At 45.8% G+C, this 24,430-nt stretch overlaps 2 protein-coding genes across 7 annotated transcripts in view; one reads left to right on the top strand and one right to left on the bottom strand.

Moving 5' to 3' along the window:
- Nucleotides 1-11,628, bottom strand: part of gpcpd1 (glycerophosphocholine phosphodiesterase 1) — a 75,649-nt gene extending 64,021 nt beyond the window's left edge. Inside the window, exons 1-6 of one of the 4 annotated variants that reach the window (XM_070889870.1) lie at nt 11,323-11,627; nt 7,688-7,761; nt 5,625-5,736; nt 4,857-4,945; nt 1,393-1,483; nt 194-278 (exon numbers count right to left, since the gene is read on the bottom strand). In XM_070889870.1, the coding sequence (XP_070745971.1) occupies nt 194-278; nt 1,393-1,483; nt 4,857-4,905 (225 nt within the window). In that variant the 5' untranslated portion in view covers nt 4,906-4,945; nt 5,625-5,736; nt 7,688-7,761; nt 11,323-11,627. Of the gene's footprint in view, nt 1-193; nt 279-1,392; nt 1,484-4,856; nt 4,946-5,624; nt 5,737-7,687; nt 7,762-11,322 lie in introns of all 4 variants that reach the window. The other 3 variants (XM_070889869.1, XM_070889871.1, XM_070889873.1) reach the window with 3 other exon arrangements.
- LOC139273240 (shieldin complex subunit 1-like) overlaps nt 10,990-24,430 on the top strand; it is a 318,086-nt gene continuing 304,645 nt past the window's right edge. For 2 of the 3 annotated variants that reach the window (XM_070889875.1, XM_070889874.1), the window contains exon 1: nt 11,284-11,557. The gene's annotated coding sequence lies outside the window, so the exon portion shown is untranslated. Of the gene's footprint in view, nt 11,053-11,283; nt 11,558-24,430 lie in introns of those variants that run through there. The other variant, XM_070889877.1, reaches the window with a different exon arrangement.

The following is a 24,430-nucleotide window of genomic DNA, read 5'->3' as shown; positions in this document are numbered from 1 at the left end:
CCTGTCCTTACCCCAGGAGGGAGGGAGGGAGAGAAAAGTGGAAATATCAAACAAGCAAACCAGGCCGTACCCACCTCCTAACATCTGCTTACGCAATGAAGAGTTTGAGAGCAAATCATCCACCAGATTCTATAACAGGATCCTCAAAAAAAAATTATTTATCATTTAGTACTGTCCAGAAAATGGGTCTTACCTTAGGATCCATGACATAACATTTGAAATAGCGATATTGGAAAAGGGTGCCTCTTGGGAGAATAATTGTTGCCCTCCATATTGTGCTGTAGAAAAATGGTAGAAGATTATGATTGTTATTTGTTTTTGCATTCTGAGGCTGTCACAAATCAAACTGGTTAGACCCTTTAAAGCACACATGAACAGTTGGCTACCATTTTGGATCAGAAGGGAATACAAAACTGCACGTAGATCAAAGGTTGATACCAGGGAAAAATGGTACTGTAACAAGAATTTCTTATGCTTAAACTTTTAGCTTCAAACAGTAAATATAGAGTTTAGCGCTTGGAGATAATTCTTCCAAGTATAAAGTACCTCTAAAACCAGATCTAAACTTCACCAATCAATTCCATAAGGCAACTGTCCTCCCTGTGGTTCCACTATATTCTTTTTATTAAATTGAATATATTAAAATAAGAAAACTAAAACACACATAGCAGGGCCACTGAAAATCATATAAAAACTTGAACTGTTAAACTGTGGAGAAAAAGAAATAGTGGAGCCGACTGAAATTATAAACTTTAGAATGTGTTCATTCACTCAAGACCTGAGCCATGAACAATACTCTGCATCAATATTCAAGGATAACATCAGCATTGTTGCATTCCTACAGCCAAGCCTAATTAACAAGAGTCTAGCAGAACTTGCCCCAAAGGGCAAAAAAATGGTGCTGATATATTGATGCTCTTATTATCAAATAGTAAGAATATCATCTGGCAAAACCAGTCTATGTTCAATATTGCTTAAAGATGTCTCTTGCAACACTCAATCCTAAATCTAGTTAGGGTGTTTTCCCCCATTTGAAAGAAAATGACAAATTAATCAATGAAATGTATTTGCCACAACCTTGTTTAGGAATTACCATATTTTTAACATCATGGACTGCCGCTTAGGTAGAACACCACCCATGACATTTACTCGACAGATTAAGCCCCCAATTTCATCTTCAGAAAATGGTCAACAATAAGAAAAACAAATAAGGAAAGAGAACGAAGACATATGCTAAGAGAAACAAATACATTTTAATGAACTAGAACTGCAGAGAGAAACAGGATAGATAACTGGCAGACCAAGTAAACTGAAATGATTATAGTGCAATAAGACATTTTCCATAAATCTGAACATTTTATCCAACAGCAATTCATCCTCTCTTACACTTACCTATCATTTGCATCTGGTTCCAGAAGCACAGCTTTCTGAGGATACCAGTTGCCGAGTGCAGCTGAATTTCCACATACTGCAAACACTTCACCTAAGGTACAAAGAAAAAAAAAGTTAACTTTGAGGAACAGTAGACATGCATACAAAACATTAACAGGTCTACTTTGTCTAAGAAGTCTAACCACTAGGCTTAGATGTTGATTATGTGAATAACTCTAAATTACAATTGTTTGGCTTATGCTATCTTTGGTTAAGTTAAACTAATCACACAATAAAAGCACATGTAATCCAAGACTGCAATCAATAAGCACTTACACAAATAACTCCATAACATTTCTCATTTTCCATTTCTCCTTTTTAATCTATTTCTAAATGTCACTAATAAAAACTATTACACAAAAATTAAAAATTGCCTCAAGTGGCTGCCCTTACAGAAATAAATCTAGCAAAGACCCTTTGGATCAGTATGATGCTGAATTGTTGTTACACGTCTGATGTTGAACTAGCCATACTTCAAGTAAATTTGTAAATTCCAACATGAAAGACTGCATCCTTTGGATTGACTGCAAGCTGCCAATTTCTCAAGCATACCTTTGTGAACTTCTCAAGTTCCAGAATAGGCCAAAAAGCTTCCTGTGTTTTGTGGGACTTAAAATTAAAACCCGGAGTTCCCTAGGCTGACAAATCTTTTCTGTAACCCAGCAAGTAACACCTTCTGTACCAAGCTGCTCAAGAGTTATCTTGGTTACACACCTCAAACTGCCCCCAGAAAATTATCTTCAATTTACAGATTGCTTAAACCCCAGCATCCATGACAACAGTTGATTTAGCACCTTTTAAGGGGAGAAGCCAACATCTCTTAGCACTCCTGCATTGCTGAATGCCAATGATTTATTTTTCTATATCTTCCAAATGGCAAAAAAATGCTTGAACTCTTGACACCAAAGACATTCTCTTAGTGAATACTGCAAAACAAGAAAATACTACTGATCTGCAGGAGGCAGTTACTCAAGTACAAACAAGAATTAGTAGGCCATTCCAGGGGGGGCATCACAAGGGAAGCTTCAAGAGAACAAAATGTCAAAGGGACCACCACTTATTATTCTCCTCAGAGGAAACCCATGGACTGCGGGTACATCAATGTCTCAACAGAAATGGATGAGACTGTAAACTTGTTACAATGTTAATCATGTTGCATACTTTTTGATGAATAGTGCACTATCACTAGAATTAACATTTAATTGCATCCCGTTTGCAGTATGTGGGAATTCAGCTGTATTAGGCCATTTGGTGTAACCTGGTTGCATATAGTTGGTGACTGCAGAACATTTTTCTTTTAAACATTTATTAATTCCCAATTTTTAGAACAAATCTACAATGTAGTGCTAGAGAGGTTAGGCTTTTCCAAAATTATTAGAATTGAACAACTAGATCTCAGCCCTTTAATCAGATTCAAATATAATTATACTTCGCCCAGGACTTGTGTAAACAAACTATATTTAAAATCTAGAAAAACTGGATTCCAAATCACTGCTGTATAAAATGAATAGTATCCACATGATCTTGTGCAAAGTAATTTGGGAGGTAGTGTGTCTCAGGTGAGCAAAACCGGTTTAGTCTTTGGATTACATGTAGGATTTCTATTTCAGGCAACAATTAGTATCAATCTCAAGACACTTTCAGAGCAGAGTAAGCTACCAAACCTTAGAAGCAAGCGATAACAGGAAATAGCTGGGCTGTCTAATTAACCAGGTTATGAAAGCTTTAAAGCTGTTAAGAGTGTTTTTGATTGGCTTTCTTTGCAAATCTTGCGAGAAGAAAATGGATACACGCTTCTTGGAAGTGGAATGGCTGCTCAGTCCTTACCAGATAGTCTTTGAAAATGATGTAAATGTCCTACTCAGAACTGTACTAGTTAGATACATCAAAACCATAACTAACTAGTATATCCAAAGTATTGGATTCTATACTTGTAAAAACCTTTGAAATACAGCCTTGCCTGTTAGCAGTCAGTCTGCAAGACAGATGCACTTTACTCGAATCATGGACAGAAAGCTTTATAATTCAGACAGAGGCATGCCAATGGCCAACCAAGTGTTGCCCATGTTAAGGCTATCTGAATTGGCTGATGTCATCAATTGATAGCCCAGCAATGCTGATGAAGAAGCATGTTAATAATCAAAGCCATTGATGTGACTGACTTTATACAATCACTGTCATCATCAAGCATCCTCATCTGCAATGCACAACTTAAGAATTCAACACTTCTTCCACACAAAAATACAAAATGAAATACAGGCAACTCTCAATTATCTGTACACGGATTTAATGGAGAAGCCCCTGCAACGGCACTTTTAAAAACTAAGTGTCCTGTGTACAGCTGCACCGAGGTGGACATTTCGCTGTTTTTCTAATCTCAGCACCAGAAAACAAGCTGATCCAACTGCAACAGAAAGCAATGCAAAGCTCCTGTCCAAACTACTCATTTTTGGTCTTTAACGCGCTCTTACACACAACCATTAAACCCACACCACACACAGTCCTGCACTGATTTCGTGCAAACACCGTCCGTTTGCACGAAAGCACTGACATCAATGATTAACTGCAGCCCTGGGTACAATAAATTATTTATTGAATGTTCCCACTCCAGAGAGTTTAAAAATATCCGCTTCCAACACAATAGGGTTCACCGTGTCCGTACCCGCATTTTTACCTTTCTCGCCACATCAAATTTGGGACCCAAACATTCTCGCCAAGTACGTGCACTCGCCCTAGCGGCAAAATCGTTTACCCGGAATAGCCCGATCCCTGAGGGACGTGGATAATAGAGAGTTGCCTGTACCACTATTTCGACAAAAATGAACCATATAAACTAACATCAGGACCAAAATAATAATTAATTTAGCAATGCTATCACAAAAGTACTGCATGCTAAAATAAACTTCGGTAACCAAGATTTAACATGAACAAAAAAGGGGAAACAATGATCAGAAATGGCCATACTAGAGCAAAGGGAAAAAATCCTTCCTGATGAATTATATTATTTAAAGGAGTGTGAGACCGAGAGCACTATGGCAAACAATTGCTGTGTACCAGATTTATTACACAAAGTAACTGACCAGACTCTGTGTGTGGGTGTGAGAACCTTAGAACAATACACTTACCCAAGCATATAGCTATACCCAAAAGTAACTGATGTCACGTACCTGTCCTCTACACAAACTGGTCATATTATTTCGACTAAACTGATTTAAATAGGCTAATATTGACACGAGACTGAAACAAATGTCATGTAAATTTAATACTGCATGAGAAATCACCGAATATGGCATTATTCTCTTTGTGCTGGAGACCTGTACTGTATTCATATTTGTGATTTCATCACTCAGGAGTAACATGATCTAATTTACTTCCGCAACTTGCTGTGCAATATTCAATATATATTTTAATCCTTTGTAGAATACCTGGAAGTGTAACTCCCTTTACTTTGAAAGTGACCCGTGAAGTGAACATGCTGGTCGGCACTGAGGCACTATTGAATGGCTGATGTTACCTAGAGTAAAAACAGAAGTTAACTGAATTGTTACAACAGTATTATTAAATTAACATATGGAAAAGCTGTACTGTTTTAGTAACAAACACTACTGAACTAGCTGTATATGACATCTGCAAAAGATACTAGAACTCGATTACTAATCAGGTTGCAAAATCCTCTGTTAACACATTCAAAGCCCCTCCCTCATCACTGTTCAATGGGGAGATGGGGGTTGAGTTCACATAGCACTAAGCCTTGATCTCAGCTGTGATGCTTTAAGAGTTGCCACGTTTCTCCCACTCAATCATCTCTGAGCCACTTCCATGCATCACATAACATTAGCTTAAAAGTGACATTGCTGGGTCTAAGAGCTGGTCACCGAAACCTGTTGTGGCAGTTGGGCCATGGCCAAGCAATGTAATTAATACTCTCACCGCTAAGAAAGCCAGTTGCTATAAGATTACTACAGTAAACAGAAAGTAACTTGATTATTACTTATGCAAGAGGCAATCAAATATCCAGTTTATTTTTCCTAAATCAATAAACACAATCCTAACTGGATGAAAAACTGTAGAATTTTTCAAAGGTAAACATGTAAAAAATGTACACAATTTCTATATTAATGCTAGAATACTGCAACAGCTTAATGCAAATCCCACCACCCAGTGCCATGACTCAAACCTTTTCAGATACTTACAAAGTGATCCAAGCCTTTTGCTTACTACAGCTGAGAAAATAAAACTTCAAAATTGCCACGTAACCACAGTCTGTCTGAAGTTACGATTCAAACTGCAGTAAAGTACCACCACCTGTATAAAAGACAATGTATTGTAATATCATTGCCAAAATTAGGTTGGCAGATATAAAAGTACTGAATTTATATTTGGGTGTCAAAAAGCATGTGGTGGTGGCCTATTCAGAGCCATTTGTCTTTCCATGCTTATACTTCAATGCCACTGTAATACAGTTAAGAGTACATTTATTTTATAAGGTACATCAGTAACTTGTTAATATTAAACCTGTAGCTAGGCAGAGGATAACGCAATCACAGGAAGAGCACCTCTGCATTTATGTCAATTATGTGATTTTTTTTTTACAATTAAGCTGCAGCTGGGACAGCTAGCTTATAAATTGCAATCCTGCATTGTAATTTAATTACTATTCAGTTTTAATCCATTATATTAAAAATACAAAAGAAAAAAATGAAAATGCTGGAAATACTCAGGTCTGCCTTCATCTGCAAGGAGAAAAGATATATTATTGGCATTTCGGGTATGTACATGTTATCACAATGATACACAGCCGAAATGTCATAACCTACCCATTAAATATTGAAACTAAGTTTCAACCACTACAGACATTTTAACCAGGTTGCTGTGAGTAACCAGAGAATGACTTGCACTTGCCCCAACTTAGGAAATGAATCTACTGACTACATGGGAGCCGATTTTAGTTTGCTCCGGTGATCAAGGGGGGTAACATGTGTTGCAATAGACCAATCGCTTGATTATAGCTTGCGAGAGGAGCAATCCGCATGACAGGGCAGTTATGTTGTAACTGTCCACTAAAAAGTGTACAAGAGCAGCCATGGAAGATTTGCACTTCTATTTGCCCTCCCACACAGGCTCCAAAGGATGAACTCTCACCCACATCACAGGATGGAAAATTGGAGCAACAAGGTGAAGCACAACTCCTAAACTTCAAACATTTAATAGTTTCAAGGAGAACATTACCAAGTTACTGCCAATTGTTGGATTGCATTTACATGGTTCAAATGCCAATACAAATATTACACACTCGTACACAGATGAGCAGAATTGCACCACGTAGGGAATGCAATGGATGTAGCCTCACTACATCAATTCTATCTTTTAAGTGAATTGACTTACAGAATGTGTACCATGGTTCGTAACAAAAACTATTAATATATTCTATATTAAAAATCAGAGGGAAATAGTTCTAGTAATTAGTTGATCTCAATGAAAAATGTAAATGTTCAATGCAAATTATATATGTATATATTTGTCAACTTTGCTGTATACTATACATGGAGCTGTGCCCCAAGATCATTTTTGAGGCATTTACAACTTCAGCATGCGTTTTGCTGCAAGTCTAGAGTGATAGCCTACACTGCTTTGGCTGGACAACACATGGAGTGTAATGTCAAACCACTCCTGGGGTGCCCTTCTTAAACAAATCTAATCTAAACTGTATAAACATTTAAAATATAACTGCTGAGAGAGGAGTTTGAGCATGTGTGTACATGTACAAAACTCTCTCATGGGTAAGAGAATTGAAGTTTCAGCCAGGCAGCGTATATAGGATAATATAAACAGAAAATGCTGGAAATACTCAGCGGGTCAGGCAGCATCTGTGGAGAGAGAAACAAAGTTAACGCAAGTTAGAAATGCAACATATTTTAAGCAAATGTGGAGGAAGGGAAAGGGGGAAGGGGAAAAAGAACAAAAGTCTGATAGGGTGCAGGGCAAGAGAGATTAATTAACAAAAAGGTATGATTGTACAGAGCAGAAGGTAATGGGAAAGTAAAGAAACAAAAGATGGGTCTACAAGAGGTGTAAATCAGAATAGCAGAATCATCAACAGTTGCCATCTGAAAAGAATGGAGGCAGCAGTAATGGTCTGAAATTGTTGAACTCAATGCTCAGGCCAGTGTGAACAGGGTGCTGCCTGGCTGAAACCCACCTAGAGAACAAAATATGCTTTGCAACTGTATAGTATATATACACATTACACACGTACTGCACACAGCTGGATCTCTGTAGTGTCATGCTGGTTTGTTGTCTCCACTTATTGCTCTTAAACCTCCAGGCCTGCTTAAAAAAAAATTAAAATGCTTAAATTACTTTTAATGTGACCTTTAATATTATATGCTGCAGTAGCACCAAGTTTTGCTTAGACATTGAATCATGTTTGCATCCAATTTGACTGTGCATAACAGTAGGCTATCTGCTCATTGACACAGATTGAAATGGTCATTTGCAATCAGAGCTGAACATTATTTCTACAAAAAAATTGCAAATGCCCAGATTTACAGGATGTTTTTGTAAAATTGTAATCTATTCCAATTAATATCTGCTCTTATTGCTATGCATTATTGAAAATACCCAAATGAGAAAACATTGGCCTGGATTTTGTAGTCAGCGGCTAACGAACAGCTTTCGCCATTCATTCACTTCTAGCTGCCCACACAGCAATTTATGGTCATTGAAGCCCAATACAGCGCCCTCTACAGGGTTCTGGGACCTGTAAAACAGGATAAGCAACAAGTGTCTTCTCAACCAGACTGAAGAATCCTCAGAGATACACAGAATCTAAACCAGGAAATGTATTACAATATTTAATTCAATCTAAAATCATATACAGAAAGCAAAATATGGAGATTAAAAAAAAAGATAGGATTGAGAGAGAAAGAGACACAGAAAAAGTAAAACAAAACAATAATTAAAATCTGAAAGAATGACTCGAGGGGTTGTTTTGTAGTAATTAAAACTAATCACGCCGTTAAAAATTCTCTTACGCTTGAATGGACACACCCTAACTGGCATGAGGCATCTAATGGGTAAGTACCGCAACTTCACACCCTTCAGGTGTTTGAATGCGAAGCCTCTCGGCAACTTGTATAGCGCAACTTGTGAAAATGGGCAAATCGGATAGCAACGTCCTGATTTTCGTGTTTAACATGCGCATGTGCAGATGCTGGAAGTTGATATTCAATGTACTCCTTAATAACGGTGAGCCCCGATAGCTTGATACATTGGAGACTGACCAGGAGTACCGGAAGTCAAATCTGAAGGTGACAAAAGGCATGGATGAGGGTTTCAGCAGCAGATAGGCTGCTGCAGGACCACAAGCAGGTAATGTTACAGAGATGGAAGTCAGGGATCTTTGTGATGCACAGGATATGGGGTTGAATAGGATACAGAGGTTACCAAGTCAGTTTAGCTCAGCCTGCGACCTTGGCAGGGACAGAATCGGTGAAAAAGGCAGTTTATAGCAGGAGCCAAAAATGATGGCTGCCACCATACCAATACTTAGCCGAGGGAAATTCTGGCTCATCAGAGACTGGATGTTAGACAATGTAGTGACAGTGGATGCACTGAGCGATGGTGGACAGGCAAAGCATCGGAACACATTTGCAAGCTGGCCACATGCAGATGATTAAGAGGCCAATGATAGATCCTTGGGGGTACTCCAGAGGTAATCGTGCAGGGGAGGGAAGAGAAGGTATTTCTGGATGTGTTCTGCCTACGATTGGATGGGCAAGACTAAAATCAAGCAAAGATAGTCCCACTGAGCTGGACAAAAAAAAGAGGGGGATTAGGGGAGAACAGTGTGGTCGACCATGTCAAAGGCCATGGAGAGGCCGAGGAAGATGAGTGGGAAATGCACCATAGGCATATATCTTTTATGCTATTCTTTACATAGAGAATATTCTGATCACTCTTCATGGAAGAATAGCTTACTTGTCAACCAATGGTCTAATTACAATTATCTAAGTCTACCAAAGTCACATTTGGTGTGACTGTGATGTTAGCTGCAGAGATAATGCATTATGGACAGTCAACCACACTATTGACCTTCAATGCCTCCCCTCTGTTCAACTCTGTGGGACTGCCTTTGCTTGGTTCCACTCTTACCCAACTGATCACAGCCAGAGCATCTTTACTAATGGTTTCTCTTCCCACTCACTCATTGTTACCAAGGATGCTTTCTTGGGGCCCTCCTCTTCCTCACCCTTGGGAACACCATCCAGAGACAAGAGGTCAGCTTTCACGTGTAGGCCAACTCGACCTTTCAACCAACTCTCTTGATCTCTGGGCTGTCATTACATCCAGTCTTGGATGATCCAATTTCCTCAAGCTGAACAGCAGGAAGACCTCAACCATTGTTTCTGGCCCCCACCGTGAACTCCGGTCCTCACTACTGACTCCATCTGCCTCTCTATGGCCACTGTCACAGGCTGAACTGGACTGTTTGCAACCATGGCATCCTATCCAACTCCAAGCGGAGCTTCCAAATCAATATCCTCTCCATCATTTCTTCACCCAAAAAGAGTGGCGAGAATGTGGAAATCGCTACCACAAGGAGTGGATGAAGTGAATAATATAGATGCATTTAAGGGGAGGCTAGACATGCTATGAGGGAGAAGGGAAAAGAGAGTTATGCTGATAAAATTTAGATGAGGAAAGACGAGAGGAGGCTCGAGTAGAGCATAATCGCCGACGTCGACTGGTTGGGCCGAATGGCCTGTTTGTGTCACGTCATATATCCTATGTATATAATCATGAAAAACATCAGTCGCCTCCATCCTTACCTCAGTCCCTCGGTTGCTGAAACTCTCATCCAGACATCCATCACCTTTAAACTAGACATCTACCACCTTCCATAGGCTTGAGCACATCACAAAACATGGCGCCCATTTCCTATCCCACACCATGCAGCTCGCCCACTGCCGCCCTCTCTGAGCGACATGAAGTGAAATCCAGCAATAGTTCAAAATTCTAATCCAGTGTTTAAAAATCTAACCTTCTCCAGTACTAACCACCCCCCAGAACTCTCCACTGATCTGGTGCCTTCTTTTCACATTCAGGAATTCCTTTCCCAAACCCCTCTGCCTCCCTATGTTTCATTAAGAGCCACCTCTTCGATTGAACGCCTAACATCTCTCTATTTTTGGTGCAGGATGACTTTTTTCTTACACCTGAGTGCGCGTCACGGGGACATTTTTCAACATTAAAACATATGCAAATTCTTCCAGCTTGAACTGGTTTGGAATTGAGCAGCAGGCTCTTCCTCCTCGCCAGCAGCCAAGCGAGTGACTCAAGGACTGTCATTAAATTGGTTTGTACAAAAAAAACCACGTAAAATAATGCAGGGTTTTTTTTTGATGCTTGGTATAAATGCACGATTTGCAAAAAAAAGACACAACGACAGGGTAAAATAAAATAACTGAACCATCCACAGATAAATGAGGGGGATGGGGAAGAGAAGATGAGAGATGAAGCAGCGAAATATGTCGAGGGGGATAATTTCGACACAATTGACTCCAATCTGAAGAAAAGGTGAATTCGCATATTGCCCGCACCGAGAGGTCCTGTGAGCGAGTAAGTGTGCGGGGTTTCTTCCCTCTCCTGGTTTATTATAAGCTGGCCGTTTAAAACCCTGCCGCCCGCGCTCGCGACCGGAGCTTTCGCCCCGCGCGCCCAACGGCGAAGCCAGACCGCCTGAAACCGGTTTATTGTACCGCAGCCGCGCGCGCGCGCCCGCCCGCCCGCCCACTCACTCACTCCCTCCCCTCTCTCTCCGGGAGCAGCATCCCACCCCCGCCCCGGTCCGGCTGTGATTCCACTCGGGGCCTTGAGCATATAACGTACCTGAAGCAAGTCATCAATCCGACCAGCCGGCTTCTTCGAGGACGAGGAGATGGAAGACTAAAACAACAAAATGAGAGGGAGAAAATAAATGTAAAAACACCCTCCCTGGAGCTGCTCCTTCGACGACTGCTACTACTACTGCAACAATATCATCATCAACACCACCACCACTCACGCTCTGCCGTTCGACCCCGTCCACCGGTGCGATTGGTCCGCCGCTGCCTTTTCCCGATTGGTGAGTCGCGCCTGTCAATCATGCTCACGTGGTGGTCTGCGGCCGGACGATAGAAGCAGCTACAGAAAGCAACACTGTTTGTTACTGGCTACCCCAGGCTTTCCTCATGGTGAACTGCAATCGCTTACGTTTAGTTTTAGCCTATAACAGAGTGATCCATTTTGATCTATGATTTAAACAAAAAACGATATGCAGCTGTAACTTTGCAGTCTGAATTCTTGTTGTTCACCAACACCACTCCTTGATTCAACTGATAATTAATTGCATCATGTTACACAGGATGCACTGCACAGAAACAGGCTATTTGGTTCAATCAATCCATGCCGGCGTTTATGCGCCACTCGAGCCTCCTCCCGTCTTTCCTCTATCAGCATAACCCTCTATTTCCCTTATATTGTTTAGCCTTCCCTTAAATGCATCTATACTATTCGTTTCAGCCACTCCCTGTGGTAGCACAGTCCACATTCTCACCACTCTCTGAATAAGGAAGTTTCTTCTGAATTCCCTATTTGATGTCTTGGTGACTATTTTGTATTGATGGCCTCTAGTTTTGCTCTTCCCCAAAAGTGGAAACACTCTACTCTTACCAAAACCTTTCATAATTTTAAAGATCTCTCTATTAGATCACCTCTCAGCATTCTTTTTTCAAGAGAAAAGAGACCCAGCCTGTTCATCCCTTCCTGATAGGTCTAACCTTGCATTTCTGGTATAATCCTTGTAAATCATTTTTGCACCTTCTCCAGTGCCTCTATATCCTTTTCAGAATATGGCGGTCAGAATTTTACACAGTACAGGTTGAACCTCCCGTATCCGGCACTCTCGGGACCTGGCCTGTGCTGAATAAGGGAATTTGCCGGATGAGGAGAGGTCAGTGGCCCGAGGTCAGGGAGGGGGAGTGGGGGGGAGGAGGTCGGTGCCCCGGGCAGGCCCGAAGTGTCGGCGGACCCTCAGTGAGCTACGAAGTGTCGGTGGGCCGCGAAGGAAGTCTTGGCGGGCCGAGTGTCGGTGCGGCCCCAGCGGACTGAGTATCGGAGCGGTCCCAGCGGGCCGAGTATCAGAGCAGTCCCAGCGGGCCGAGTATCGGAGCGATCCCAGCGGGCTAGATGTTGGAACGGCCCCAAAGTCGGGGTGGAGGTCGGCCACGTTCTGCACATGTGCCCCCGGCTGCCGGAATCATGCCGGATGAGTGGTGGTGCTGGATAAGGGAGGACCGACCTGTACTCCAAGTGTGGTCTAACTAAGGTCCGATATAAGCTTTGTGATTGTGTATTTGTACTCCTAGATCCCTTTGATCTTCTATCTTATTTAGATTCTTATTTTCCAATTAATATGTGACCTCCTTATTTTTCTTACCAAAATGTAATTCTGGTAACACAGTTATATGTTAAACTTCTTTTGCCAATTATAAGCCCACTCTGCAAGTTTATTAATGTCTTCTTGTGATTCGTTGCAGTCTTCCTGGGGAATACGGGGGAGCCAATTTAAAACCGAGTTGAGAAGGAATTTCTTCTCCCAGAGGGTTGTGAATCTGTGGAATTCTCTGCCCAAGGAAGCAGTTGAGGCTAGCTCATTGAATGTATTCAAGTCACAGATAGATAGATTTTTAACCAATAAGGGAATTAAAGGTTATGGGGAGCGGGCGGGTAAGTGGAGCTGAGTCCACGGCCAGATCAGCCATGATCTTGTTGAATGGCGGAGCAGGCTCGAGGGGCTAGATGGCCTACTCCTGTTCCTAATTCTTATGTTCTTATGTTCCTCAGTATTGATTGTCCCCCCTCCCCCAATTTGGTGTCATCTGCAAATTTAGAAATTGTGTTTTTGATTACAAAGTCTAAATCGTTAATATAAATTGTGAACAACAGTGGTCCCAGCACTGATCCTTGTGGAACACTGCTACCCATCTTCTGACACTGTGAATAGCTACCCTTTACCCATACTTTCTGCTTTCTGTCTTGCAGCCAGCTATCTATCCATTCTGCTACTTGTACCCTGACTCCACATTCTCTGATGTTATTCATTAGTCTACTATGTGGAACCTTATCAAAGGCCTTTTGGAAATCTAGATACATTACATCTACTGCATTACCCTTGTCTACTCACTCTGTTATCTCTTCAAAGAATTCAATGAAGTTGGTGAAGCAAGATTTTCCCTTTTGAAATCTATGCTGACCATTATATTTTTGGTTTCTAGATGTTCTATTTTTTCCTTTATTAGGGATTCCATTATTTTTCCTACCACCGATGTTAAGCTGACTTGTCTATAGTTCCTTGGACATGTTATATCTAAGAGAGAGAATTTTGAGAGAGTTTGGAAGAGATACTGAAGTAAACAGGAAGAGACCCATTGGATGTAATCCATGTAGCAACAAATGACATGGGGAGAAAAAAAATAGGGTCCTTGAATGTCGCTTACACGTGGATAGCCTCAATAATTAGAAGGGGATGATGCAAAGTCGTCAACTCTGGTATACTTCCTGTATTTGGAAAGGTGTAAAATTGGCCCCAAAAATGAGGACATAAACAACATAGTGTATAATCAATAATATGACGTTCAAAAATAATTAGAGGTACTTTCAGAAAAACAAGGGTGATGGGCTGCACTTAAACCAGGTAAGGGCAAAGAGATTTATGAGGAACATTGAGGCAACAATTGAAAATCATTTAAACTAGATAGGTGAGTGGGGAAGTTAGGAGGGAAACAACAGGGTCCCTGCTGTATGAGCAGCTGAAGAGACAACCCGGAGATGACAGGGTCACAAATGCTACTCCCACCAGAACCAACTGCTCCGCCCCCCCCCCCCACCCCCCGAAAGACAAAGAGCTACAGTACAGGACTCTCTCTAATGATCACTCCCATAAAGTACACCATCTGTTTCCACAATCTGCTGCACCATACTTCACACCAGGGACCTGGGCAACAGTGCCCTTTCCTGTTTAACTCGCTAACATCCTAAACTGCCCAAAGCCCATGGAGGATTAGACCCTACTCGCCTCAGGAGTGACAAATAACAAGATACAGTTAGTACAGTACAGCATAGCACGACTCCCTGTGTTGTTGACGTTGCAGTATATTTTTTTCAGTAATCACATGATGTATTAAAACGTATGTTTAGCACATCGCCCATATTTGCTAAATGCACTTTCACTTGGCTCAATATTTTGCATCAAACATAATGGAGGATTCATGCCAAATCTAAACTCTGGCAGCCTCGAATCAGGCTATGCCTCATGTGCTCAGCACTTGGCTGAACCTTCACGCTCATAAACACTTGGGCAGATTGGAAGGTCCGAGACATGTGCTAAATCGCATGGATAAACTATATCTGTAAAACCACAAATACGTTTTTAAAATCTTATTGAAACATATAAGATTCTGAGGAGGCTTGACAGAGTAAATGCACAAGAGGATGTTTCACCTCGTGGGGGAATCTAGAACAAGGGGGCATAGTTTCAGAATAAGTGGTCGCCCATTTAAAATGGAAATGAGGAGGAATTTCTTCTCTCAGAGGGTCATGAATCTTTGGAATTCTCTACACCAGAGAGCTGTGGAGGCTGGGTCATTGAATATAAGGTGGAGATAGACATATTTCTGAACGATAAGGGAGTCATGGGTTATGGAGAGCAGGCAGGGAAGTATTGAGACCAAGATCATATCAGCCTTGAGGGGCCAAATGGCCGACTCCTGCTCCTATTTAAGAACATATGAAATAGGAGCAGGAGTAGGCCATATGGCCCCTCGAGCCTGCTCGACTATTTAATACGATTATGGCTGATCCAATCATGGACCCAGGTCCACTTCCCTGCCCGCTCCCCATAACCCCATATTCCCTTATCAGTTAAGAAATCGTCTATTCTGTCTTAAATTTATTCAATGACCCAGCTTCCACAGCTCTCTGAGGCAGTGAATTCCACAGATTTACAACCCTCTGAGAGAAGAAATTCCTCCTCATTTCCGTTCCAAGGTTGAAAGCAATAGAGAAGACGAGATAAATCAAGGTTGAGAGAAAATTATAATTCACAACAGAAGACTGTAGTAAATGCTACTCTGAATCCAAAGTTGCTAAATTCAAATTATCTAGCAACAAATTCCTATTTTCTGTATTATTTATGTTTTTTAATTCAAATGATTGATTAATTAAAAATATTTAGTCCAGAAAACTTTAAATTATCACAGTAGACCGTAGTGTATTTTGAATAATCATATTGTTACGCAGGTTACTAGTGAAATTCCATTCAAAATACTGATGACATTCATGTTCTCCACTGCCAGAGGAGCCATCTTTCCCATGAGATGTTAAACCGAGGCACTGTCTGCCCTCTGGGGTGGACGTAAAAGATCCCCACGGCACTATTCGAAGAAGAGTTGGAGAGCTCTGGCCAACTTACATCCCTCAACTTAAATCAGTAAAACAACTTTTCTGGTCATTATCTCATTGCTGTTTGTGGGACCTTACTGTGTGCAAACTGGTTGCCGCATTTCATACATTGCGACAGTGACCACACTTCATAAGAACATAAGAATTAGGAACAGGAGTCGGCCATCTAGCCCCTCGAGCCTGATCCGCCATTCAACAAGATCATGGCTGATCTGGCCGTGGACTCAGCTCCACTTACCCGCCCGCTCCCCATAACCCTTAATTCCCTTATTGGTTAAAAATCTATCTATCTGTATTTTGAGGCTGTGCCCCCTAGTTCTAGTCTCCCCGACCAGTGGAAACAACCTCTCTGCCTCTATCTTGTCTATCCCTTTCATTATTTTAAATGTTTCGATAAGATCACCCCTCATCCTTCTGAACTCCATCGAGTAAAGACCCAGTCTACTCAATCTATCATCATAAGGTAACCCCCTCATCTCCGGAATCAGCCTAGTGAATCGTCTCTGTACCCCCTCCAAAGCTAGTATATCCTTCCTTAAGTAAGGTGACCAAAACTGCACGCAGTACCCCAGGTGCGGCCTCACCAATACCCTATACAGTTGCAGAAGGACCTCCCTGCTTTTGTACTCCATCCCTCTCGCAATGAAGGCCAACATTCCATTCGCCTTCAAAAGTACTTCATTGATTATAAAGCGTTTTGAGATGTCCTTAGGTTGTGAAAAGCACAATTTAAATTATTTCTTTAACTATAAATTTATAGCAAAAGTGAAAGGGAGGCCACACAAGAAACATCTTGAATTTTTTCATGGCTTCACCTCAACCTATCTACATCCTCCTCCAGCTCTATGTCCCTCCTTATTTTTGCATTGGATTTCAGGAATTTATTAGTATTTTATGATTCACAATTCGGGTTCTTTTCTGAAGAAAACTGAAGCTCAACCAATTCATGTAGGACATATGAAAAGGAGCAGTTACAATGGGCTTAATTTTCCCCAGTATTTGCGCCGTTTTTTTTGGAGCAGGCTGCATTTTCTGGCCTAACTTAAAAATCCCCAGTTTCCCCAATCAATTTATACCAGCGTAACTCAATTAGTTAAAAATTGTTTAGGTCAGTTTTTTTTCAGCCAAAGGGGGCGTAACCAGCCACCTATGCCACTTCTGGCCATTTAGAGAAGTTTGGCCCAAAAAACAGGTGCGATAGGGACCAATTTCTGCCCCATTGTTTTTTGTGTGTTTAAGAAGAAGCCAACACTGGTTAAAAAAGAGCTTGCAGCTGGATTTGACTTACAGGCCATATTTAGAACACTTAGCTTTAGAAGACGAAGTGCCCAAATGTGACCTCACCGATGAACCAAACAAGGTTAGAATAATATGTTTCCACCTATAATCAAAATGTTCATTTTTATTATATATATTACCATCGCATTTTGCATAGCCCTATTCAACGAAAGACAGGAGGGTAAATTTTGACCTTGAAGACAAGAAAATAAAAATCGAGAGAGATGTAAAAGGCTCTGCCGATTTGCTATCACCCACTTTACATTATCGCACAAACTCAGGGAGTTCTCCGAATGTACTCGCCCACATTTATCTCTCGACCAACTACACCAAAACAGATGAACTGATAATCGATCTCACTTGCTATTCTTGGGACCTTGCTGTATGCTAATTGGCTGGTGCCCTGCTGGACCACATGATCCACCCCGACCAGTCCTACACGGTCCCGGACCGGACAATCCACGACAATATCCATCTGGTCCGGGACCTGATCCACCATTCCCTGGAGGCTGGTCTATCGGTCGCCTTCCTATCCCTAGACCAAGAGAAGGCGTTCGACAGGGTGGATCACGACTATCTGCTCGGAACTCTGCGCGCTTTTGGGTTCGGGACGCATTTCGTCGCCCGGATCCGACTTTTGTACGCTGCCGCGGAGTGTCTGATTAAGGTTAACGGGTCTTTGACGGCGCCCCTTCGCTTTGGGAGAGAGGTGTGCCAGGGATGCCCCATGTCCGGCCAGTTATATGCCATCTGCGTGGAGCCTTTCCTGCGCCTCCTGCGGACGAGGTTGATGGGACTGGCTCTGCAAGGGCCGGGCGTGGAGGTCATCCACTCGGCCTATGCCGATGACGTGCTCCTCACGGTCGAGGATCCCGTTGACCTGCGGAGGATACGTGAGTGCCAGGAGATTTACTCGGCTGCATCCTCCGCCAGGATCAGCTGGGAGAAATGTTTCAGACTTCTGGTGGGTCAGTGGCGGGTGGACTCCCTGCCGGAGGAGCTCAGGCCTTTTGCCTGGAGCATGACCTATCTCCTCCATCTGGGAGTCAACCTTAGCCCCGACGAGGAAGCCTGGCCGGTGAACTGGCAAGAGCTGGAGGCCAAGGTCGCCGCTCGCCTAGGGCGCTGGACAGGACTGCTCGGAGTGCTATCCTACAGGGGTCGAGCGCTAGTCATAAACTAGCTGGTGGCCGCTATGCTGTGGTACCGACTGGTCACTTTGACCCCTCCCCCTGCGTTTGTCGGCAAGATACAGAAGAAGCTGGTGGACTTCTTCTGGTACAACAGGAAGCACTGGGTCTCTGCCGTGGTCTTGAGTCTCCCGCTTAGGGAGGGCGGTCAGTCATTGGTGTGCATCGGCGCCCAGCTAGCGACTTTCCGTCTTCAGACCCTGCAGAGATACCTTTACGTCAAGCCCCCTCCTAGGTGGCGTGCGCTGGCAACTTATTTCTTCCGCCAGCAATACAGCCTCAATTATGACACGCAGCTCCTGTTTGTGAGCCTGGGGCATGTCAGGACCACCGTGCAGGGGCTGCCTGTCTTTTACCAGGAACTCATCAGGGTCTGGAACAAAGTCACCACCAAGCACAGCTCTCCACCGGCTGGAGTGGCGGCTGTCCTGCAGGAGCCGCTGCTCAGGAATCCGCACCGCCATGACCGCGGTTTTAGGTGGCAGGCGGACGAGAGAGCTGTGGCTGGCGAAGTGACCAGGGTCAGGGACCTGCTCGATGGCGGAGGAGCGGGCTGGATGGCGCCAGACGTGCTGGCATGGCGCCTTAACTGGGCCGACGTCCGCCGCGCGGCCAATGCCATCGAGTCGCTAAAACCAGATCTGGGCCCTGACTCCATTAGGTGTGTCAAGGAGGCTCAATCACATGGGGAGATCCCGTCCGAACTGACCCCCGTCCGGACGGAATTCCTCATCGGCGCCAAGCCCCGAAACCTCCCTCGGGAGCCGGCGCCTCACAACTTGAGCCGCTTCGGGGAAATCCCCTCCGTGCCTTTCAGTTCTGCGCAGAGCGGTTTCCTGTACGGGCTGTTCCTGCACACTCTCAACCTTGCCATCCTGGTCTGCCGTCCGAACACGCCATGGCGCACCATCTTGCCGTCCGGAGGAGGCGGGGGTCCCCAATGGAGTGCACTCTACACGGGAGTCCTCCCACTATTTATCGGGGACTTGACCTGGAGGGTGGTGCATGTAGCTGTCCCGTGCAACAAATTTTTAAGTCGGTTCACGGGCTCCCAGGCCGCCTGCAATTTCTGCGGTCTGGAAGAGTCCGTGTTCCGTGTTTTTATCGAATGTGCGAGGTTGCAGCCCCTGTTCCATTATTTAAAGGGACTGCTCCTCAATTTCTGGTTGCACTTCAGTCCCACACTCCTGATCTTTGGGCACGCTGTGCGGAGGGGAGCGGGTAGGTCCGAAGGCCTCCTCGTAGGACTGCTCCTGGGCACAGCCAAGGGTGCCATCAGCCGGTCCAGGCAGCGGGCAGTCGAGGGAGTCGTTCAGCCCGACTGCCTGCCTCTCTTCCGTGCTTACATCCGAGCCAGGGTGTCCCTAGAGATGGAGCACGCGGTGTCCACCGGTACACTCGCGGCCTTCCGCAAGCGGTGGGCGCCGGAGGGACTGGAGTGCATCATTACGCCCAGCAACCAAATTTTAATTTGATTTTACATGTTTTAAAGTTTAATTTGTTTTTATTGCCGGGTTTAGTGTCTCCCTCCCCTTTTATAAGGGGCACTTGTAAAATTTATGGTTTTAGTGCCCAAAAAACCCCACAAAAAACCTGCCATAAAAAAACAATAAAAACCACAAAAAGGGCCTTGAAAAGTGTTTGGAGTGTCCCCCAGATCAGGGGGCACTTGATTTAACTGTTTAATTTTGTTTCCAACTAAAAGAGTTGTATGCTAATTGGCGGGTGCCCTGCTGAACCACATGATCCACCCCGACCAGTCCTATGCGGTCCCGGGCCGGACAATCCACGGTAACATCCATCTGATCCGGGACCTGATCCATCATTCCCTGGAGGCTGGTCTGTCAGTCGCCGTCCTATCCCTTGACCAAGAGAAGGCTTTTGACAGGGTGGATCACGAATATCTGTTCAGAACTCTGCGCGCTTTTGGGTTCGGGACGCATTTCGTCGCCCGGATCCGACTTTTGTACGCCGCCGTGGAATGTCTGATTAAGGTTAACGGGTCTTTGAGGGCGCCCCTTCGCTTTTGGAGAGGGGTGCGCTAGGGATGCCCCATGTCCGGCCAGTTATATGCCATTTGCGTGGAGCCTTTCTTGCGCCTACTGCAGACGAGGTTGACGGGACTGGCTCTGCATGGGCCGGGCGTGGAGGTCGTCCTCTCGGCTTACGCCGATGACATGCTCCTCACGGTCGAGGATCCCGTTGACCTGCAGAGGATACGTGATTGCCAGGAGATTTACTCGGCCGCATTCTCCGCCAGGATCAACTGGGAGAAATGTTCCGGACTCCTGGTGGGTCAGTGGCGGGAGGATTCCCTACCGGAGGAGCTCAGGCCTTTTGCCTGGAGCACGACCCATCTCCTCTATCTGGGAGTCTACCTTAGCCCCGATGAGGAAGCCTGGCCGACGAACTGGCAAGAGCTGGAGGCCAAGGTCGCCGCTTGCCTAGTGCACTGGACAGGACTGCTCCGAGTGCTGTCCTACAGGGGTCGAGCACTAGTCATAAACCAGCTGGTGGCCACTATGCTGTGGTACCGGCTGGTCACTTTGACCCCTTGCCCTGTGTTTGTCGCCAAGATATAGAAAAAGCTGGTGGACTTCTTCTGGAACAACAGAAAGCACTGGGTCTCTGCTGCGGTCTTGAGTCTCCCGCTTAGGGAGGGCGGTCAGGCGTTGGTGTGTGTTGGCACCCAGCTAGCGACTTTCCGTCTTCAGACCCTGCAGAGATACTTTTACGTCGAGCCCCCTCCTAGGTGGCGTGCGCTGGCGACGTATTTCTTCCGCCAGCAGTACAGCCTCAATTACGACATGCAGTTCCTGTTTGTGAGCCTGGGGGGCATCAGGACCGCCATGCGGAGGCTGCCTGTCTTTTACCAGGAACTTATCAGGGTCTGGAACAGAGTCGCCTCCAAGCGCAGCTCTCCACCGTCTGGAATGGCGGCTGTCCTGTAGGAGCTGCTGCTCAGCAATCCGTATCTCCACGACCATGGTTTTAGGTGGCAGGCGGACGAGAGGGCTGTGGCTGGCAAGGTGACCGGTGTCAGGGACCTGCTCGATGACGGAGGAGCGGGCTGGATGGCGCCAGATGTGCTGACACGGCGCCTAAACGTCCGCCGCGCGGCCAATGCCATCGAGTCGCTAAAAACAGCGCTAGGCCCTGACTCCGTTAGGTGTGTCGAGGAGGCTCAAGCACGTGGGGATATCCCGTCCGAACTGACCCCCATCCCGACGGAATTCCTCATCGGCGCCAAGCCCCGAAACCTTCCTCGGGAGCCAGCGCCTCACAACTTGAGCCGCCTCGGGGAAATCCCCTCCGTGCCTTTCAGTTCTGCACGGAGGGGTTTCCTGTACAGGCTGTTCCTGCACACTTTCCACCTTGCCATCCTCGTCTGTCGTCCAGACATGCCGTGGCGCACCATCTTGTCGTCCGGAGGAGGCGGGGGTCCCAGATGGATGCACTCTACGCGGGAGTCCTTCCACTATTTATTGGGGACTTGGACCAGAGGGTGGTGCATGGAGCAGTCCCGTGCAACAAATTTTTAAGTCGGTTCACGGGCTCCCAGGCCGCCTGCAATTTCTGCGGTCTGGAAGAGTCCGTGTTCCATGTTTTTACGGAATGTGCGAGGTTGTAGCCCCTGTTCCATTATTTAAAGGGGCTCCTCCTCAAATTCTGGTTGCACTTCAGTCCCACACTCCTGATCTTTGGGCACCCTGTGCGGAGCGGAGCGGGTAGGTCCGAAGGCCTCCTCGTAGGACTGCTCCTGGGCAGTGCCACGGGTGCCATCAGCCGGTCCAGGCAGTGGGCGGTCGAGGGAGTCGTTCAGCCCGACTGCCTGCCTCTCTTCCACGCTTACATCCGAGCCAGGGTGTTCCCTGGAGATGGAGCACGCGGTGTCCACCGATACGCTCACGGTCTTCTGCGAGAGGTGGGCGCCGGAGAGACTGGAGTGCATCATCACCCCAGGCAACCAAATTTTAATTTGATTTTATATGTTTTAAAGTTTAATTTGTTTTATTGCCGGGTTTTAGTGTCCCCCCAGTCAGGGGGCACTTGTATAATGTGCCTCTCGGTGCCCTAAAAAAAAAACACAAAAAAACAAAAAAAACAAAAAAAGGGCACGTGAAAACTATTTTGAAATGTCCCCCTCTTTAATTAGAGGGTACTTGATTTAATTGTTTTTTGTTTTACAACAAAAAGAGTTGTATGCTAATTGGTGGGTTCCCTGCTGGACCACATGATCCACCCTGACCAGTCCTACACGGTCCCGGGCCGGACAATCCACGACAACATCCATCTGGTCCGGGACCTGATCCACCATTCCCTGGAGGCTGGTCTGTCGGTCGCCTTCCTTTCCCTAGACCAAGAGAAGGCGTTCGACAGGGTGGATCACGAGTATCTGTTCAGAACTCTGCGCGCTTTCGGGGTCGGTACGCATTTTGTCGCCCGGATCCGACTTTTGTACGCCGCCGCAGAGTGTCTGATTAAGGTTAACGGGTCTTTGACGGCGCTCCTTCGCTTTGGGAGAGGGGTGCGCCACGGATGCCCTATGTCCGGCCAGTTATATGCCATCTCCGTGGAGCCTTTCCTGTGCCTCCTGCGGATGAGGTTGACAGGACTGGCTCTGCAAGGGCAGGGCATGGAGGTCATCCTCTCGGCTTACGCCGATGACGTGCTCCTCACGGTCGAGGATCCCGTTGACCTACGGAGGATGCGTGAGTGCCAGGAGATTTACTCGGCCGCATCCTCCGCCAGGATCAACTGGGAGAAATGTTCCGAACTCCTGGTGGGTCAGTGGTGGGTGGACTCCTTGCCGGAGGAGCTCAGACCTTTTGCCTGGAGCACGACCCATCTCCTCTATCTGGGAGTCTACCTTAGCCCCGACGAGGGAGCCTGGCTGGTGAACTGGCAAGAGCTGGAGGCCAAGGTCGGCGCTTGCCTAGGGCGCTGGACAGGACTGCTCCGAGTGCTGTCCTACAGGGGTCGAGCGCTAGACATAAACCAGCTGGTGGCCACTATGCTGTGGTACCGGCAGGTCACTTTGACCCCTCCCCCTGCGTTTGTTGCAATATACAGAAGAAGCTGGTGGACTTCTTCTGGAACAACAGGAAGCACTGGGTCTCTACCGCGGTTCTGAGTCTCCCACTTAAGGAGGGCGGTCAGGCATTGGTGTGCATCAGCACCCTGCTAGCGACTTTCCGTCTTCAGACCCTGTAGAGGTACCTTTACGTCGAACCCCCTGCTAGATGGTGTGCGCTGGCGACGTATTTCTTCCGCCAGCAGTACTGCCTTAATTATGACACGCAGCTCCTGTTTGTGGGCCTGTTGGGGCGTCAGGACTGCCGTGCAGGGGCTGCTTCTCTTTTGCCAGGAACTCATCAGAGTCTGGAACAGAATTGCCATCAAGCGCAGCTCTCCCCCGTCTGGAGTGGCGGCTGTCCTTCGGGAGCCATTGCTCAGGAATCCGTACCTCCACGACCGCGGTTTTAGGTGGCAGGCGAACGAGAGAGCTGTGTCTGGCAAGATGATCAGGGTCAGGGACCTGCTCGATGGCGGAGGAGTGGGCTGGATGGCGCCAGGCGAGCTGGTACGACGCCTATCCTGGGCCGATGTCTGCTGCACGGCCAATGCCATCGAGTCGCTAAAAACAGCACTGGGCCCTGACTCCGTTAGGTGTGTCGAGGAGGCCCAGCACGTAGGGAGATCGGAATTCCTCATCGGCGCCAAGCCCCAAAACCTCCCTGGGAGCCAGTGCCTCACAACTTGAGCCTCCTCCAGGAAAAACCCTCTGTGCCTTTCAGTTCTGCGCAGAGGGGTTTCCTGTATTTGCTGCTCTTGCACACTCTCCACGTTGCCATCCTCGTCTGCCATCCGGACACGCCATGGTGCACACCATCTTGCTGCCCGGAAAAGGCGAGGGTCCCCAATGGAGTGCTCTCTACACAGGAGTCCTCCCCTTATTTATTGGGGATTTGGCCTGGAGGGTGTTGCACGGAGCAGTACCGTGCAATAAGTTTTTAAGTCAGTTCACG

This window comes from Pristiophorus japonicus, chromosome 9, assembly GCF_044704955.1.
Source record: "Pristiophorus japonicus isolate sPriJap1 chromosome 9, sPriJap1.hap1, whole genome shotgun sequence".
NCBI classification, from domain to species: Eukaryota; Metazoa; Chordata; class Chondrichthyes; family Pristiophoridae; genus Pristiophorus; species Pristiophorus japonicus.
Note: the sequence above shows the minus strand (reverse complement) of the source record. Positions and strands in the feature narration are given on the sequence as shown.